We start from the raw sequence: 18,717 nt of genomic DNA on the forward strand, positions 1-18,717 counted from the left end.
TACATTTCACTCAAATTTTTGAACCTAGGGCAATAATTTGAATACTTACTGTAGAAATTACAAATCTGATATATCTTGCCAAAATTAATATCAAGGCACATATGTTAAATGAACCGGAACTACCGTATCTGAACAACTTTGAAAGAGGGCTACGAAGAGATCACTTGTGTAAAGTTTCATCAAAATCCATTCTGTGGTGTGGGAGGATATATTGTTTAAAGAAGTTGTTGATGAAAAGAGACAACGTCCTCTGGCGGCCATGTTTCTTGACAAATCAGAAAAATCTGAACAATATTTGCAAAAGGTCATACCCATTTGTGTAAAATTATTTCAAAATCTGGCAAGCAGTTTCAAATTTCCACTATAAACATATAGGGAAAAATGACCATGCTCTCTGGCGGCCATTTTTTTTCACGAATCAAATTAATCTGAACAATCTTGGTAAGGGGTCATACATGGTCTATTTGTGTAAAATTATTTTAAAATCTGGTAAGCGGTTTCACACAAGAAGATTTTTTTAATTTCCACTATATACTTATAGGGAAAAGTGACTACGCGCTCCCTGGCGGCCATGTTTCTTGATGAATCGGTATAATAATTTGAACAAGCTTGGTAGAGGGTCACACAAAGACCATTTGAGTAAAATGATTCTGAATTCTGGGCAGCAGTTTCTAACAAGAAGATTTTTAAAGTTTTCACTAGATACATATAGGGAAAAGTGACCACACCCTCTGGCGGCCATGTTTTTGACGAATCAAAATAATTTGAACAATCTTGGTAAAGGGTCACACAAAGACCATTTGAGTAAAATTATTTTAAAATTGGCCCAGCAGTTTCACAATTTAATTTTTTTTTAATTTCCACTATATACATCTGCAATAAAAGTGACCACACCCCCTGGCAGCCATGTTTTTTGACGAATCTGTATAATTTGAATATTCTTCATAGAAGGTGACATAAGGACCATTTGCATGAAATCATTTCAAAATCGGACCATTAATTTAAGAGGAGATGATGTTTAAAGATTTTTCTATTTCTAGCTCTGGCGGCCTGTGTGCAACCAAGCAGAACCCAGGGCTTTTCATCAGGAAATTGGGAAGAGGCCTTGGCCTTTAAAATGGGGAAATTTATGCATGACAATTGTCTATTTTGGGAAAAATAATTGACCAGAAGTAAACATTGAAAGTCGAATTAAATTTATCTCCCCTGAAACACAGACTAAAATCCAGGCCATTGAACATAACGGATTAGACCCGTAATGTGTCACACATGGTTCTGTGCGCTGTAAGGCTATAGTGCAACAAAAAATCAATTCCGGACAATTTGAAACGCTTCCTCTGGAAATACTAAAATGTAAACAAATCTTAACCATCTGATGGCATGATTTTGGGAAATCTTACCTTGCATTTTGGGAAATATCTCTGCCACAGTTGGGAAAAAATAGTATATTTTTTGGATTGGGAAGTAGCCTTATACAGGCCTCTATAAGGATGAAAAGCCCAGGAACCGTTTGAACAACTTTGGTAGAGGACCATCCAAGGAACATCCATGCCAAGTTTCATCAAAATCTGTTTAGTGGTTTTGGAGGATATGTCTTTTAAACACAATTGTTGACGACGGATGGACAAACAAACAGACGCACGACGGACACAGCCTGATCACAACTGCTCATCCTGAGCATTGCTCAGATGAAGAAAAAAAAACCCGCTAGAATATTAGTAGTTCAATATATCAATTAAAAAATTTTCTGTACTCATTTGGGCTTCATGATGTTTTCCAGCAATACTGATGATATGGCACAATTTTTAGCTAAAGGAAGACATAAATTTGCCAAGCAATGAAAATCCCCTACTGTAAGGGACATGTTTTGACCAATTGTTATTACTGTTGACAAACATATATTTATTAGGATTGACATACAAACCAGGGGTGTGGAAATCCCAATATTTTTCACTTGTCCACGGACAAATGAGACTTAAAAATGTACTTGTCCGCAGTCAAAACTTTCTTGCCCGGATTTTCAACATTTTAGCATGCAAATAATTCTTTATTTTGGACAATAATCTACAAGTAGTAACAAAAGCAAACATAATAAAGTGTAATACTGTAGCTGTTTGAAAAAAATAAGCTTTCGACACTTTAGCTTGTGTTGGTCCACGAGGCTGTCGAAAATTCAACAGAAATACCTAAAAGACTGCCCATCATGCCATGCGAAGCAATGTGAGAAAGCATGAAACTTTCTGACTGTTAGAAAACATGAAACTTCTGAACTCGTACTAGCGAGCTCTTTGTGCTTTGACTGTTGACTTCCATTTTTGTTGGCAGACGAAATTGTAACAGCGAATTTGTCAAAAACTTTGTGATAATTTTTTACGTTTCCGGTTTCCATTTGCCGAGTTATTGTGTGCAAAAATCACGCGAGATCGTGACAGGGAACCAATCAGAATGCAGAGAAGAGATGCTAAATTTAGATGCATTATGTTTTTCCAAAAACTGGAGAAATTGAGAGGCCCTCGGTGGGTGAAACATCTGTTTCGTACATCATATTCTTTTATAAACTCCTTAAACTTGAAGCACTGTTCAGCGTTTCTAAATTATTCTTTCTTTTTTAATTTCAAACCAGAAAATTTATGCTTGTCCGTGGACAAACGGAATACGAAAACTCACTTGTCCGCCGTCAAAAAGTCCCGAGTCGGACAAGTCGGACATAGGAATTCCACACCCCTGCAAACAGACACAGACAAGCATACAAATTACTCTCATTTATGGCCTATATATGGTTGCCTGCCATGGTTTGGATATCATCCTCTTATAAATAATAACAACCCATTCAGGAATTACTACACGTTTACAGTAAGCAACATTCTTACGGCTGTGTTAGTTCTCTTTTCTGTTCTCTTAAGGCAGTAAATACCATCCACCTAAATTATCGGCAACCCTCAAAATAAACCATTAATAAATATTTTCTATATAACTTTCACCAAATGGTTTCAGAGGAGATGTCTTTTAAGAAAAATTTGGACGCCAGATGGTTGGTTGACAGACAGACTCAGGTGAGCTAAAACTTGCATAAAGTACCTAGTCACCTAAGCATATAATACAATTTCAGCTAACTTGCCAGTATCTTTACCAAATATTTTACCCCAAATCATTTTTAGGGGCTCAAATGATCTTGCTATCAGAACACTGATGCAGTTAACAACACATATATGTAAAATAAGTAGTGCCTGCATAGAGTTTATATATTCTAGTTCAATGCCTAAATACAGGGTTTCCATCATTTTTTGTGCTTTTTTATACCCCCTGGGTCATGAAACTGGGGGTAGAACTTCAAAAGTAGGGGGCTTTGACATTTCAAACTTTTTATTTTTACTTGTTTTGATAATAGCTTAACCCTTGCTAGTGAAGTGCATCACAGTCCGACTCGAGTGTGTCGTTTATCTAGATCTAAGACTATATTTGAAAATTCAAGGGCTTGTTGCAAAACTTGTGATTTTGCTTATAACAATTTTGCACAAAGCCCTCGAATTTAATGTTGACTTGTATTTATAAAATACAATAACAGAGTTTTTTCTACCTAATTTGGGAACATAGCCTATACCCCCAAAATTGGGAATTTTGACGCGTAAATGCTTCGAATTGGGAAATATTTCGTCCCATAGGATATAGTAAAGATGTGTTTAAGCACTTTCTCATACACTTGTTTCACATTGTACAACCTCTTTTAACATACTTCCATTACAAAATTGTCCATAATTTGGTCAATGTTTGTGCAATTTTGATGAAATCTTTTTCAGAATGTAGATTGGGAATTTTTGCACTCATTTTGGGAAAAATACATACTTTTTGGCATTGGGAAAAAACAGCCGAAAAAAAAACCTGCAATAAAACTAATATATAAGAAAAATTTTCTTACTTTTATTTCGGCTTTAATGCTACTTAATAAGGCTTGTGATAAGTATTCAGATGTAGCCCTTACACCTTTCGTCCTAGTCCAAATAATTGTTCTTATGAGATGAATGTCATTACATTTCTATGACTGGTGCATGCATTTGGTGCATTTTGGCATACTTTAGACATGAAATTTGGAATAATTTAGGCATGGTATTAGGCATACTTTATATATAAAGTGGTTCTCAAGTTATTGATCTGAAACGGTTTTCCATGTTCAGGCCCCTGTGACTACCATTGATCGGGGTCATCTACTCTGTAAGCCCTATCACCCTATGAAGTTTGAAGGTTTTAGGTCAAATGGTTTCCAAGTTACTGATCAGAAATGGATTTCCATGATCTCAAGTAAAGTTCTGGCCCCTGTGACCTTGACCTTTAATAGAGTGACCCTAAAATCTAATCTGCATGTCCAATCGTCCTATGAAGTTTAAACATTCTGGGTCAAGTGGTTCTCAAGTTATTGATCAGAAATATTTTCCATGTTCAAGCCCCTGTGACCTTGACCTTTGTTGGAGTGACCCCAAAAACATTAGGGGTCATCTTCTCCATAAGCCCTGCCACCTATGAAGTTTGAAGGATCTAGGTCAAATGTTTTCCAGTTATTGATAGGAAATGAAGTGTGACAGACAGGGCAAAAACAGAATGTCTCCCCCAGTGATGTGGAGGGAGGTGAGGGCATAAAAAATATTAGTTGGCAGAATAGCAAACAAACCTTCAATGTATATATCTCAGGATGAATGGGTGTATATGATTGTTTTATGACTCTTTGTCTTTCTAAACTGTACAAGCCAAGCCTTTTTCTGCGTGCCACTTCATCTTCAATCTGAATAAAATATTAGAAGATTTTAAGTGAAATTTATCTGCCATCTAACATTACTCTGCTACATTTTAAACAAGGCAAATACAAAGACTATTGTTCATAATTGCACAAAAAGAGTGATACAAACTGTACATAAAAGTCGTTACTAAATTCCAAACCCAAGAACTGAGAAAATACAGGTAAGGATATAAACTGAATTATTTTCCTTCTTACTTTGTATAGGTACATAAATGTATCAAATACAAAGCCTTATAATATGCACGCACGCTATAATGCCTTCTCTCATATAACGACACAATTATAGGTCATATGAGAGAAGATTATGGCATCTTTCCTGTTATTCACTTGGGTGAAAGATCCCAGGTGTCCCTCCAGACATTATTTCCAGCACAGGTCGGCACTTGGGTAGAAACATCGACCTTCTGAAAGAAGACCTATCTTCCTTACATGAAAGTCTCTACAACCAAAGCAATGTTTCAAAGCTACAGTGTATCCATTAGGGCAAAGAGAAATCATAAGGAACAAGTTGTTTTTGATTATGAAAATATGATTAAACTATAGAATTTCGGGGGGTTTTCCCACTTATGGGAAATGAGGCCAAAGCCTTTATAACTAGGAAGAAAATGCAAAATGTCAGAACTGTGAAGTGTTCAAATATTTATTTCACATTTAAGAAAATACTGGACCTTAATGAGTTAGGTTAGCATATTGCTTTCAGAGGCTTCATTGTCAGTCTTGGATGAAAAATAAAAATTGTAAAAAAAAACCCTTATTTTATTAACTTTAAAAAAAACTACAACACAATTTGCCACTGGATTTAGCACCAAACTTTACAAGAAAATATCTGCCACACATATAACCTTTTAAGATCTATTTCTTATTTTTATCTGTTAAATACAGTAAAGACCTGGTTTCAAATATTTATTGCTTTATTTCATTGTTTCACATTACCTCTAAAATCAACTTCTCGGTTTCACTCTCATCATGGTAACCATTCTCCTCGAGTATCTACAATGAAACAGGATAGACAGATTAGAATTTATTAAATTGGTTTAAACGTGTTTTGCCTAAAAAACGGAGGTTTTCTCATAAGTCAGGACATAATGATAATTTATTTTTGGAATGAGCTTTCCAGAATGTAGTTTTTAGTGTAGTGTAAAAAATTGGGTTTATTAATTAAATATGTATCTGAAGCCTCCAATGTTAGCAACGTGATTTGCGTCGCTGGTTATATACACATAGAAGGAAAATTTTTCGCCTGGTTTTGAACGGATGGTAGGTTGTGTGCGGAGGGCGTTATAGTCTCTTATATATCAAATAGTCCAAAATATCAGATGTGTACATGCTCATATTACCTTTAACATTCATTATTTTATTAATTTACTTTTTATTTTGAATTTGCATTGTAACGTCTAAGGGCCCAATCAGTAGAATGTAGCATTTTCTTACACGTAAAATATACAACGTACGCAGGTTTAAACCAGTGTTCCCAAAAACCCCCAGAATGGTACTTTGCATCCCAAGGTTTGGAGACAGCTGTTATATATCTCTTAGTGAAGGGGTGGCAAAAGTGCAAGAAAAACTCAGTTTTCACCCCCAACTTTAAATGCCAGTGGGAACACTGCTAACTTTATTTATCATATTCTAGTAATATCATGTTAAAATTTACCCTTAAAACCCCTTATATTCAATTATATGCCAATTGTGTACAATTTTCAATACACATTCCGCCACTGTGTATGTACATTCGGCAGGTTATAATATATTTAGAAATGATTTAGACGAAAATAATTTTCCATACAAGTGAACTACAGTTGAACTTCAATGGCTCGAACTCGGATCTTTCGAATACCCGGGATCGCTCGAAGTCACCCGGTCCCGAATTTATTCCTTCTTTATTCTATATAGTTCTACCTCGGATCGCTCGAACTTCAAAAATTCGAACTCTCGAACATATTTGGTGGTCCTCTTGGCTTAATTACAGTGATAATTACATCTATTCTGTCGAACAGACAATTTGTCGCCGGAATGGCTTGTGTTTACAAAGTTTTTCACACCTCTGCCTGACATTTGCCAAGCTTCCCCTTTAACCGGCGCGTTCGTAATTTTCACATGCTTATGTAATTAGCGTCGGTATACGACAAACAAATTAAACAAAGTGACTTTCGTTCATTGCAATGCTTTAATGGGCTTTGATTTATACGAATGAAATTATCTAAGATAATTGAGCAATGTTTGTCTTTATTTTTTTCTGCATAAAATCGAGAGATCTGATGTCAACTTTCATACTGCTTTCGCATGACTGAACAACTTAGTAAAGGACCCGGAAACGGGGGGATAGCTAAGTCGGCTACTGGAAAGCAATATATTTGATAATATTTGTACTGAACTATGATTCATAAATGTTTGCTATTCATGTCTTTCTATTTGATGCTGTCTTCACCACAATTCTGATAATTATATAAGTGTTTTATCTGTGTTTTGTTTTCCTATCTATGTCATATCTGAAAATAAATAATAAAGCATATTGCAGCGTTTTTTTTTATTAATCATCATATCATACACAAATTTAAGTACAATATGACAATATATTACGATGTAAGGTTTGTAACACATCATGCCCTCGAATTCCCGAATTCAAAATGGCCGCCATTTGGATGGCTCGAACAACGGGAAACTCGAACTAATTTCCACTGGACCCTCGAGTTCGAGCCATCGAAGTTCGACTGTATTTACGAGGAGATCTAGAGAGGAAATATTTCGTCCAAAATTGATTCTGAAAATAAATTGTTTACACAACATTTGGAATAGACCGGCAATGTTGCGCAGCCTAACACAGAAACACGGAGATACATACAGTGGAAAGAAACAGGTCTAATGTTTATACATAAACTAGAATGTGTCTGTAGGACACAGGGTGTGCCCCCCACTGGTACATTTGTCACAAATAAGGGGCAATAATTCAAATGTTTGCAGTCTTAAGGGGGTATAGCCTCAACAAACATTTTATGAAAAGGATTCATTATTCTAGGCCATATACTTTTTGAGATATGAGCATCACAAACAAAAAATCCTTTATTTTGGCTATTTCAAGAGCCATAACTCTGTAATAAGCACTAAGATTCTCAAGAAGAATGCCAAGTGTGCAAGGTCACATCATGATAAAGACTCAAGCAAGGTTTCATGAATTTACATACTTTTTGAGCTAGGCACATAATTAGGTGAAAATGTACATTTATGACTATTTCAGGGGCCATAACTTTAAAAATAGGGGGTGGAGCCAGCCAAACAAGAGCTGTCACAGGAGACTGCGCGCTCGGCTATTTCGATGCTGGATAGTAAAACTGGGCACATCTGAGGAAGCTGGAGCTGTCACTGGAGTGTTTAATGACTCCAATGGTGGATGAAGATATTGCACAATAGCTTCAGTCTGTGTCATAAATATTAAGTTATAAGAGAGATAAAGACAAAATGTATCAAAACACTAAATAAGTATAATTCTAAGCAAAAAGGGGGCATAATTCATAAAATAATGGTGCAAGAGTTATACACTTTGTGTCATATGATGTGGGTGATGATGTGGAGCAACTACTTCAAGTCTGAATCAAATCCATTTAGTAATTACTAAGATATAGCAAAAATGCATCAAAATTAACCTTAAATTCTAAGTAAAAGGGGGCATAATTCATGAAAAATTGGTGCCAGAGTTATGCACCTTGTGTCATATGATGTGAGTGATAAGGTGGAACAACTATTTTAAGTTTGAATCAAATCCGTTTAGTAATAACTGAGATAGAGGGAAAGTGCACCAAAACTTTAACCTGAAATTCTAAGTAAAAAGGGGAGATAATTCATCAAATATTGGTGCAAGAATTATGGCTCTTGTGTCATATGATGTGAGTGATGATGTTGAACAACTATTTTAAGTTTGAATCAAATCCATTTAATAATAACTGAGATAGAGTGAAAGTGCATCAAAACTTTAACCTGAAATTCTAAGTAAAAGTGGGGGATAATTCATTAAATATTGGTACCAGAGTTATGGACCTTGTGTCATTTGATGTGGGAGATGATGTGGAACAACTACTTTCAGTTTGAATCAAATCCATTTAGTAATAATTAAGATAGAGAGTGAAAGTGCATCAAAACTTTAACCCAAAATTCTAAGTGAAAAGGGGGATAATTCATGAAATATTGGTGTGAGATTTATGGCCCTTGTTCCATATGATGTGGGTGATGATGCGGAAAAACCATTTTAAATTTGCAACAAATCCATCAAGTAACTACAGAGATAAGGAGAAAAAAGAGAAAGTGTAAAAAAACTTTAACCAAGGTGGGGACGCGGAGGGATGCCGACGCCGGGTTGAGTAGGATAGCTCTCCATATACTTCCTATAGTCAGCTAAAAATAAGAGGTGTGCATGTTTATATCATAATAAAGACTCATGCAAGTTTTCATCCATTTATATCATATACTTTTTGAGCTAGGAGTGTCACAGGGTGAAAATGTGCATTTTTAATTATTTCAGGGGCCATAACTCTGAAAATATGGGGCGGAGGCAGACAGAAAATAGAAAGTACGCAAGTTCATATCATGATAAAGACTCATGCAAGGTTTAATAAATTTATATGTAATACTTTTTGAGTTAGGCATGTTGCAAGGTGAAAATGTGCATTTTTTGACTATTTCAGGGGCCATAACTCTGAAACAGGGGGCGGACCTAGATGAAAAATAGAAGGTGTGCAAGTTCATATCATGATAAAGACTTATGCAAGGTTTTTCATATCATGGTAAAGACTCGTGCAAGGTTTCATCAATTTATATCAAATACTTTTTGAGCTAGGTGCATCACGAACTTCGTACGTAGGGACGGACAAGACCAAATCTATATGTCCCCACCTCTCAGGGGGGGGGGCACAAAAAATAAGTTTTTGGTAATTTTTTATTTAAAGGATTTTTTCTGTGTAAGTACTGTTCTTTCACTTCAGATTGTGTTATGTTGTTCATAATTTGAAGATTTAAGGCGACAAGGAGGTTGGCTGCGCACTCACTACATCTTATGCATGGCGATCCAGTAAGACCTGACATAACCGATAGACGTCAAAATGTAAAAATATGTTATGTCAGATCTTATTTATAGGGGATAAAAATCCCCGAGACAGTAATGTCCGTATATATAGTTATCCGTCTTTGTTGTCAGCATATACCCAGGAAGTTTTTTCGATGACTTCTGGTTCCGTTTTATGTACAGTGCTCAGACTGGTTGTCTGTATGAGTAACAGAGAACCCCAAATCATTCACAGAAATTCGTAAACCAAAAGCGTAATATTTGCTGTAACAGGTATGACACTAAATGTAAACTATCTGATTCAAAATCAATAGGTTCTCGCGAATTTTCACTTTCTTTTGAAATAGTGAATAGTTTTTGCACTCATTTTGGGAAAAATATATACTTTTTGGCATTGGGAATATAGCCGAATAACCGCTATAAAAACGGCCGAAAAATAACCCCTGAACTTGTGAAGAACTAGATATTTATAAGGCAGTATCTTTGGTGGATTTTAAACTTGTGAAGAACTAGATATTTATAAGGCAGTATCTTTGGTGGATTTTGAACAGCTATGCTTTGGAAAATACTTTGTGTTGGAAAATCTTCTTTTACTGTTTAACAGTGTAAATTGTGGAAAAAATGTCGGAAAAAACGCTTCTACAAACGCTTATTGACGGCAAAGATTGTTTACGTGAATATGCAAATGAAGGTGCGCAGAATTACCCGACATACCAAATGAGCCGAAGAAACTACTGTATGCTCCATTATTTTGGTCCTTCAAGGTTTTGACGTTAAGATTGCCCAGTCATATATAAAACAATCTGACCGTCGAATAATTTTGACTATCTGAAACATTGCCTAATGCGAAGCTAGCTGAATCTTAAAAAGCCTACAAAAAGTCCTGCTAATTTGGGGACGAAATGACCAAAATGGGAACGAGTTGACTGTGGGGCGAATTGACTTGATACCATTTTTTGAGGACACACAATAGGTTACCTTTCTGTATGCTGTCAAGAACTGTGATTTATTTCTGTATTCTACATGCATCTTTATTTGTTTAAGAAATATGTTTTTTGCGTAAAAACACGCGCAAACGAAATATTTTTCCCCCATTTGGGAATGAATTGGCCCTGGACGCTTGCGTACCTGCGTGTGATACAGAGCAACAACAACAACAAATATGGCTGCGCCCACGAAAGCAGACGCCGGTGAAACCAAGGGTAAAACGAATTCTTGGCAGTATGCACAACACATAGAGCCTAGTGAAGAAGTGCTGAAATTTTACGTTGAACAGGCATGTTAAAAGATTTTGATTTGATAATTTGTAGATGTTTGTAATCTCTTTTCATTGATTTTGTTACAGAACTTATTCGTACCAAGTTGGTTCGTACCAGATTAAATCTGATGTAACAGTCAATTTGAATAGAGAAGAAAAATGGTGGGATACATACTAGATTTTTGTATGTTTTATACTATTCATTGTATGAAATTTCCATGTCTTTACAACTGGAATCCCAATGTCCATAGTTTCAAGATCAGACTTGACCATCACTGGCAGGGAGACATGCTGTACCAGTTTTGAGAACAGAATAGATGTTGTCAGGACAACTTTTGTAACTAAGTACTCTTTATCTGTTACCAACACAACTACCAAATTTGTTTTGAGAACTTGTAGTAATAACGTCGTAAATAAAGTCCGAAAGAAGAGGGGCTTAAAAAGGACCTATAGTCTTTACTTCTACATCTACATCTACATCTTTCACCCAACCGTCGATTTCCGACTATCACTGGGCGGCGCTGTCAGAGAAACAGTTGTTAAAGAAATGATATGTTACAATGTTAAAATAATAAAAGATAAAAAAGACAGTATGCTACAAATAAAATGGGGCAGAGGCAATAGATTTACATACTGACCACCGCCAGCCTCTCTCTATAGATACTGAGACTGGGGCTAGATTTAACATAAGTTGGTAGGGAGTTCCAGAGACGGATGGTCCTTGGGAAGTAGGAGTTAGAAAAGTACTGAGTGTGAGACATGGGGATTAAGTAATTTAGGTTTCTAGTTGGAATAAGATGAGATTAGTCGACTGCAACTGTTTGGGTCCTTATTTTATAAAACATTACTAATGAGTTGTGTAACCTTCTATATTGGAGTGTATTCCATTCTAAAGTTTTCAGCATTTGTGTAACACTACTGGTGTAACTGTAGAGCCCAAAATCATCCTACAGGTATCATCCTACAGGTAATAATAAAATGAAATGCTCCAGCACCTGTAGTCAAAATAATTCGACGTTCAGATTGTTTGATAACTGTGACGGGCAATCTAAACGTCAAAACTTTGAAGGACCAAAATAATGGAAGTTAAATCACAGTACACAGTCATGTAAAGTTATTGGTTTTATATGGCGTGTAAACATACAGTAAACATTGATCGTGTACAGTACATACAAAGGTTTAAATCACCAGAAAGTTCATAATATTGGATATTATCTGATAATTTTTACATAGATTAATGAGGAATTGAATCCCCTTTCGGAACATGTAAGTTTTATTTTAATTTATGGCCAATTCATGAAATTATCGGCATTTAAACCTATAGCATGTAAAGCGTCAGCAGCGATGAAAATTTCATCGGAAGTTGCTTCAACTATTTTGGTCTTTCGAGTGTTTGACGCGAGTGGGGATATTGCCCATATGAAAAATATATCTCAATATTTCCTAGGATCGCGTCAAATTAGTTGGACTAGCACCTGTGGTTTCTTGTGTCAGTTGTTTTCCTGCATTGGTTTGGAAAGGAGGGCGCGATTTTGCGCATTCAGATTCAAAAAGTCCCATTGAAATTCCCATAAAATGCGCAAAAATCCTGGCAGAAAATTTTTTACGCAAGTCGCGAAAATCGGTAAAAAATACACCATTGAATCGAGACCCAGTCAGTGACGCGTCGTGGTACTTTCTGGGGATACCTTTGCTAAAATAAATCGCTTTCCGCAGAGTTTCCATTTACAATTGCATGCAGTGATTCAATCAAAATGTTTGTTAGAAAAATCTCTATGTCACAGGTCGGCCGGATTTTCTGCATTCCGTAGCTGCTGAGAAATTATAAAAATAAGAAATTATTGGTGATTTCTACCAGTAAAAATATGAATTTTATTTTCGGCCGGGTATTGTTAGAAAGGTATTAGTGTTAGTCACAAATAGTTTTTGTTTGATTTGCATTTGAAATGAATAGCGCAAAGCATGGTGAAAAAGAAATTGTCGGGACAACTTCCAACCGGTGACAAAAATGGCTGACGTCGCCGAAGTTTTTATGTTTGACATTTTATTTATTGTAACAGTAGCAACTGAATGCATTAGATTTCGAATGTCATTCAGTAAATAAAAAAGATTTGCATTGCATTACATTTTCAATCCTCTATTTTTTTATAGAAAATTACAGTAAGTTTAAGTGTTGAAAGTGAAAGTGAAACTAGAGATAGGAAGAGTACGCGTTTTGGATTAAATCAAATTATGCACTTTTTGTTGATATTTTTCATTGAAATTAAAAAGCCCCATTGAATTTGAAAATCCCCCATTAATTTCAGGCAAGGGGAATTTTTCACATTGCAAAAATTTCTTTCCCAACTGTTCCTGTGAATCAGTATTTGACACTTACATTTTTCAGTAAGTTTGAAATCAGCAGCCTGACTAATTGTCTTTGATAGGCCTGTGTTGATGAAATTTTTGTGAAATAAGCTTCATCTTTCCACATTTGTCATCCAGTTTATTACACAGGCATGAGTATCGGACCTAGACCGAAAAAAATATGACCAGACTGATAAAGACCATTGTTTTCATTCTAAATGTGTCCAAACTGAAAAATATATAGCGAAACACAAGCCAATTAAATTCACCATTTCTCTTTAATTGTTTGTAATGGAAATTTACTGGATATGTACATTTTGTACAGAGTTAATTGTTCAATGAAGACCAATTTTAGCAAAATAACTGGTCGAACAAATAGAAATTTAAGCAATTTCAAGATATTTTCTAGTTTTTAGTAGACTAACCTCTAGACTGAAACAAAGAACTTGTTAAAAAATTCATATTGTTGTGATTTTATTTTATTTAATAGTGACAAATACCAGTCTGTTTTACAGATTTTCTCAGAGAACTGATTGTAATATTATCATATTCATTTGGACCTTGGATAAAAACTGGCTTTATTCAAATCTTTAAAAATGAAAATTTAAAAAGAATGTGTAACATAGTCTAGGAGCTATCTAAGTTTTCAGATCCGGACCTTTGCAAAATTCATGCCCAATGAATCCAACTAGACTGGCTTAAGAATGATATTACAATCAGTTATAAGTTCTTTATTAGCTTAGATTTAAGTTAGTTCTATTGCAGCATCTGCTAGAATTTGATTTTTTATTTCAGATAAATGACTGTGGTATTTACAGAACAGAATACGAAGAGTGTGTATGTAAGTATGTATTGAAGGGACATGAATCCTTGTGTAGATAATATCATTATAAACTTAAAATTTTTGGACAGGTACTCTTTAAAGTAATTGTGTCACCTTGACATCAAATGGAATAATAAAAGTAGCAAATAAAACAGTTATTAAAGGGTGATGATTTATGTTATATATTGCTACTTTAAGCACAGCAAAATTTAATAGAATCTTATTATGCATGGGAATGCATTTAACAAGACTGTTCGTGAAAATTAGCAGAAATAAATTGGTCTTAAACATTACATATGTCACAAAGAGAGAAGAGAGTTGGCTGTTAACAGTTTTACAGACCCCCCCCCCCCCCCCAAAAAAAAAAGAAGAAGAAAATTTCTTATCTGATGTAAAAATCTGTCTTTTTAATTAGATATGTCAGGTGGTCAGACACAATAAAAGCAATTATCAAAGGAAGCATTTTTGGGTATTAGTTCATTTTTGTGCCTCTTCCCACACCTTGAAAGAAGAGAGGTTTGTCAGTTGGTCTGCCTGTACCTCAGTAGACTATTTAGTTTCCAATCAATACCTAGAGAATGCTTGGTTTCACAATGATAAGACTCCAGGTAAAATGGTTGTCAATGGTGAGTAGGTGATCATTTTCACAGGCTTTGTCCTACAGTCATCAAACTGTGAAGGATGATTGCCTGTAATAAGTTACAGTGGACCAGTCATTTATAAGGTCATTTGGTCACATGATAGGGCCACAGCATAAAGTTGCCTCCAACAGGTCATCATGGAGAACATGCGTGTTCTTTTAAAAATATATTGTATAATATTTACACCTTAAATTTGATGCTCTTTCTTTGCACTTTTATTTCAGCATGGAGGGGTAGAAGGAATCAGAAGTTTGTATATGGACTGAAGTTAGACTGTGAACATCTAAAAGGAGCTCAGAAAACATGTGAACATTACAAAAAGACAGGAGATGTGAGAGCTAGGGTAAATATGTTCACAAGAACAAAGAACCTTGTTTGACTTTCGTTCAGTGCGCCTTTTTTAAGTGATAATTTACTTTGCTGCAACTTAGGTTAATTGTGCTCATTAAGTGTGTCATAGATTCTGTACCACCAGGACTAGGAAACCAGGGGTTGTGAGTTTAAAGTGTCTGCTTCTCCTACTAAATAACTGACAACGGGATGAGAGTCTTGTGTATTGATGCTTTACATCTGGCATGCTAGAATACTAAGAAAGCATCTGGAATTGGATTGCCTTCTGGACCTTACATTATCTTCTCACCAAAATTAATTATATTTAGAGGAGTTGCCGATATTGGTTGCTGGTAGCGACTGTAAATAAGCTTACACATACAGATACATACCAGTACTCGTACCTAAGGAAGAGAGTGAGCTTAAATCCCTCGCTCCGTGGAGTTACACTATCCAAAAAACAGCAAAAAAACAAGAATTAGTATCTAGCAAGTTAAGCCACATTTCAAAAATGCAACCACCCAAAAGCACAACCCACAGTACACTAAAATAGCACACATGGACAAACGCACGCACACACATGCATTAAGACTGAGCAAGCACACATGGACAAACACGCACGTGCACACATGCACAAAGACAGAGCAAGCACACATGGACAAACACGCACGCACACACATGCACAAAGACAGAGCAAGCACACATGGACAAACATGCATGCACACATATGCACAAAGATAGAGCAAGCACACATGGACAAACACGCATGCACACACATGCACAAAGACAGAGCAAGCACACATGGACAAACACGCATGCACACACATGCACAAAGACAGAGCAAGCACACATGGACAAACACGCACGCACACACATGCACAAAGACAGAGCAAGCACACATGGACAAACACGCATGCACACGCATGTAAAATGACAGAGCAAGCACACGAAGACAAAACAAAGAAATACAGTGAGGCACTGCTATGGAACGGTCAGAGGCAAACCACCAATGAGGAGCTAAAACCAGTTGGTGCATACCAGGTCCTATCCTCACTCTTACTCCTACTATATTTCAAAGTAGCAGGACAGTGTAATCAGACTTATACTACTGTGCCTTTCTCTAGAGTTATTTGACTTCAGTATCTTATGAGGAACTTTTTCATGGCTGTACAGATTAAATTATTGGACTTCTAACAAATCAAGTGAAAGTCAAACTTGCTTAAGTTGCAGTTGGTTTTCACTTAAAGGTTAAAAAAATTGCAACTGTTTACAAAGGAATTGAAAAAATTTGTCCATATAGCAAGATGCTCTCTGTTTACAGATCATCTTTAGCCAAAGTTGACTGTTTACTTTGAAGAAATAATTAGACATTTGTAATTAATCAAGAAATACACAGAAAATGCTATTAAAGTTACAATACTTTTAAGTTGAATGAGTAGCTAGTGTCCTAATTTATTGTGATAAGATTGTAATTTTTAGCTCATCTGATTTTTTGAAAAAAAATGATGAGTTATTGTCATCACTTGAGCGGTTGTCGGCGTCGGCGTCGGCGTCGGCGTCTGCGTCGGCGTTGCCTGGTTAAGTTTTATGTTTAGGTCAGCTTTTCTCCTAAACTATCAAAGCTATTGCTTTGAAACTTGGAATACTTGTTCACCATCATAAGCTGACCCTGTATAGCAAGAAACATAACTCCATCTTGCTTTTTGCAAGATTTATGGCCCCTTTTGTACTTAGAAAATATCAGATTTCTTGGTTAAGTTTTATGTTTAGGTCAACTTTTCTCCTAAACTATCAAAGCTATTGCTTTGAAACTTGGAATACTTGTTCACCATCATAAGCAGACCCTGTACATCAAGAAACATAACTCCATCTTGCTTTTTGCAAGATTTATGGCCCCTTTTGGACTTAGAAAATCAGTTTTCTTGGTTAAGTTTTATGTTTAGGTCAGCTTTTATCCTAAACTATCAAAGCTATTGCTTTAAAACTTGCAACACTTGTTCACCATCATAAGTTGACCCTGTATAGCAAGAAACATAACTCCGTCCTGCTTTTTGCAAGATTTATGGCCCCTTTTTGACTTAGAAATATCAGATTTCTTGGTTAAGTTTTATGTTTAGGTCAACTTTTTCTCTTAAACTATCAAAGCTATTGCTTTGAAACTTGCAACACTTGTTCACCATCATAAGCTGACCCTGTACAGCAAGCAACATAACTCCATCCTGCTTTTTGCAATAATTATTGCCCCTTTTGGACTTAGAAAATCATTTTCTTGGTTGAGTATTATGTTTAAGTCAACTTTTCTCATAAACTATCAAAGCTATTGCTTTAAAACTTGCAACAGTTTTTCACCATCATAAGTGGACACTGTACATCAAGAAACATAACTCTATCCTGCTTTTTGCAAGAATGATGGCCCTTTTTAGACTTAGAAAATCATGGGTAGGACAATATTTCTATTACACAAAAAAAATCAGATGAGCGTCAGCACCCGCAAGGCGGTGCTCTTGTTAAGTACTGTGCTGTTTCTTTCATCAGGACTACTTGGTGACATACGAGAGGTCAAAGCGAGACTTCCGAATGCAGAATGCTCGAGCCAATGATGTATGGGAATACAGGATGACACCATATGGAGGTTGGAGTTCACCAGTACAAAAAGTGTCAAAGGAAGAAATAAATCCAGAGGATGATTTTATACCAGCTAGATTGAATCTTAACCAAAATAACCCAGAGACTGCAAATAAAAATGATAAACCACGTGACAAACCAGAAATAGTTAGGGACCAATCTAATGAGAAGGGAAGTAACTCTAAAGTAGAAATTCTAAAGAAAATTGAAGATAATAGTTCAAGTGACAACAAGAAAGGCTGGTGTGTTATATCTTGATAATTATGTCCTTTTGATAGCTCTAATCAAATAAAAAATATAAAAGAGTAATTCATGTTAATTTTTGTTTTTAAAATATGCAGATTTGCTATGTTCCATATTTAAGTTTGTCATAGTTAACCCCAGTTTTATATCTTGTTCTACACTAAAAGAAAATTCTATTGCATATTATTCAGATTTAATTGGGTATTTATGCAAATGAGCTGCTTATTTGTTGCTCTGAATGCAGATATTGAATTTAAACTATAAAAGTTATTTAGGTAGATAAAACATGGTAGAAGGTGCATGTCCCATAACTCTGAATTCTTTTTTGCCAAAGTGAGGTGGCTTTTTGGACTTTGAAAATACAGGTTAAAGTTCTGCATGGAAATTATTATCTCAAAAACTAATGCAGATTCTTGGTTGAAACTTCATTCAGATATTGTGTGCGATTGCACAAGATCACAGAATCAAGACCTATTATAGGCATAGGAAATAGAGATCAATATAATTGCACCTTTACTAATCCTACCAGGTGTTCTGTATTACAAAAGTGGTTCTATTGTGACATTTTGATACAAGCAAAACTGTATTATCTGCACTATTATTTACTTACTG

At 35.6% G+C, this 18,717-nt stretch overlaps 2 protein-coding genes across 2 annotated transcripts in view; one reads left to right on the top strand and one right to left on the bottom strand.

The window, feature by feature from the left end:
• LOC123534553 (2-oxoglutarate and iron-dependent oxygenase domain-containing protein 2-like) overlaps positions 1 to 10,956 on the bottom strand; it is a 27,782-nt gene extending 16,826 nt beyond the window's left edge. Inside the window, exons 1-3 of the mRNA XM_053518952.1 lie at positions 10,818 to 10,956; positions 5,723 to 5,779; positions 4,664 to 4,774 (exon numbers count right to left, since the gene is read on the bottom strand). Coding sequence (XP_053374927.1) covers positions 4,664 to 4,774; positions 5,723 to 5,779; positions 10,818 to 10,934 — 285 coding nt within the window. The 5' untranslated portion in view covers positions 10,935 to 10,956. The remainder of the gene's footprint in view (positions 1 to 4,663; positions 4,775 to 5,722; positions 5,780 to 10,817) is intronic.
• Positions 10,882 to 18,171, top strand: LOC123534396 (uncharacterized). The gene is made up of 4 exons (XM_045316627.2): positions 10,882 to 11,115; positions 14,239 to 14,284; positions 15,132 to 15,250; positions 17,773 to 18,171. The coding sequence occupies exons 1-4, from the start codon at positions 11,002 to 11,004 to the stop codon at positions 18,118 to 18,120; spliced, it is 627 nt and encodes a 208-aa protein (XP_045172562.2). The 5' UTR covers positions 10,882 to 11,001; the 3' UTR covers positions 18,121 to 18,171.
• The last annotated feature ends 546 nt before the right edge of the window (positions 18,172 to 18,717 follow it).

The sequence above is a fragment of the Mercenaria mercenaria genome, chromosome 12, assembly GCF_021730395.1.
Source record: "Mercenaria mercenaria strain notata chromosome 12, MADL_Memer_1, whole genome shotgun sequence".
Lineage (NCBI taxonomy): Eukaryota > Metazoa > Mollusca > Bivalvia > Venerida > Veneridae > Mercenaria > Mercenaria mercenaria.

Excerpts from the sequence above, each read along its gene's own strand:
- LOC123534396 (XM_045316627.2), top strand. The coding sequence starts at position 11,002 with ATGGCTGCGCCCACGAAAGCAGACGCCGGTGAAACCAAGGGTAAAACG. Across the intron at positions 11,116-14,238 it reads TGAAATTTTACGTTGAACAG|ATAAATGACTGTGGTATTTA; the intron begins GCATGTTAAAAG and ends TTTTTATTTCAG. Across the intron at positions 15,251-17,772 it reads CAGGAGATGTGAGAGCTAGG|GACTACTTGGTGACATACGA; the intron begins GTAAATATGTTC and ends TTCTTTCATCAG.